The sequence below is a fragment of the Habropoda laboriosa genome, unplaced genomic scaffold (genome assembly GCF_001263275.1).
Source record: "Habropoda laboriosa isolate 0110345459 unplaced genomic scaffold, ASM126327v1 scaffold5, whole genome shotgun sequence".
NCBI lineage: Eukaryota > Metazoa > Arthropoda > Insecta > Hymenoptera > Apidae > Habropoda > Habropoda laboriosa.
The window spans coordinates 3,163,417-3,164,557 of NW_017100161.1; the positions used below are offsets into that span (position 1 = coordinate 3,163,417).

A 1,141-nucleotide genomic window follows, 5' to 3' on the forward strand; every position below is an offset into this window, starting at 1 on the left:
ATACAAATACTTTACACGCGATTCACCGGGATCGCGCTGATCGTCTTAATTAAGACCAGGCGTCGCGACTACATTAAAAAACAAACATCGATGCCAGCCGATGGAACCTAGATCCCAGACGCGCGAAACCAACCACCGTGCATGCGTACGTACGAATCTCTTGCCTTTACCACGCGAGTCGTACGAAAGCTAAACGTGGACGGTTAGATTATTCCGCCGTGGTTCGAGAGGATGCGAGATGAGGGAGAAGAGAGAGGGAGAGACTGAGAGAATGAGAGCAGGGAGAGACAGAGGGAACGAGAGAAGAGAGGAGAGACAGAGAGAATGAGAGAAGAGAGAGGGAGAGACAGGGAGAGACAGGGAGAGACAGAAAGGAAAAGAGAGCATATAGAGAATGAGAGAAAGAAAAATCAGAGTAGCGAAAAAAAAAGAGAGATAGGTTCAGAAAGTACTGTGTATTGTTGAAAATTCTGCTCGCTACAGCTTGATGACTTCCGGGGTAATGAAGGAACGCGGAGATTTATGGAATATCACGGCCACGCCTCTGTTTGCGTAAACGCTTTCAAGATAGAATAGTGAATCAATTAAGAGAAGGAATTTTGATGGATTCGCGTTTCTTTGTATTACATTTTCAAGAGTTAACGTCAGGATCGTAAACAGCTTTATTACACTGATCAACGGATGCGAGAATTTTTACGATAAATCAGGTGTCCGTCACGAGTGACAAAATTCTGATACGCGAGCAACTTCGCGAGAAACACTAACCTCGCTGTTTCGTTGTTTCTCGATTACCGCACGTTCCCGCCTTCTGCCGCAACATTCATATTTTCCCGCAAGCGTGGACGGAAAATGCCGGAGGACAGGGATTCCGCGACCCAGAGCTGCTATCAGACCGAGAAGGATAACGCGGAAAACGAAGGGAACGGCGAGGTGAAGATAATAGGAACGCAGAAGCGTTGCGAACGGTGCAAAGAAGTAGGTTCTGGCCGGCGTGAAAGAGGCACCGTGATTAGGTTATGATAGCGCGCAACCAGCTATAAAAACAGCCGGCTAAAATATCCTTGTAATCAACGGCCGCCTAATTATTTCGTCGTAAAATCTGCTCGCGATCTGCTAATTGCATAATTGATTATATAAAAGC

The 1,141-nt window shown here is 46.4% G+C and overlaps 1 protein-coding gene across 1 annotated transcript in view; it reads left to right on the top strand.

Annotated features, from left to right (window-relative positions):
* Nucleotides 1-849: 849 nt before the first annotated feature.
* LOC108577576 (zinc finger protein 100-like) overlaps nucleotides 850-1,141 on the top strand; it is a 4,880-nt gene continuing 4,588 nt past the window's right edge. Inside the window, exon 1 of the mRNA XM_017940762.1 lies at nucleotides 850-975. Coding sequence (XP_017796251.1) covers nucleotides 850-975 — 126 coding nt within the window. The remainder of the gene's footprint in view (nucleotides 976-1,141) is intronic.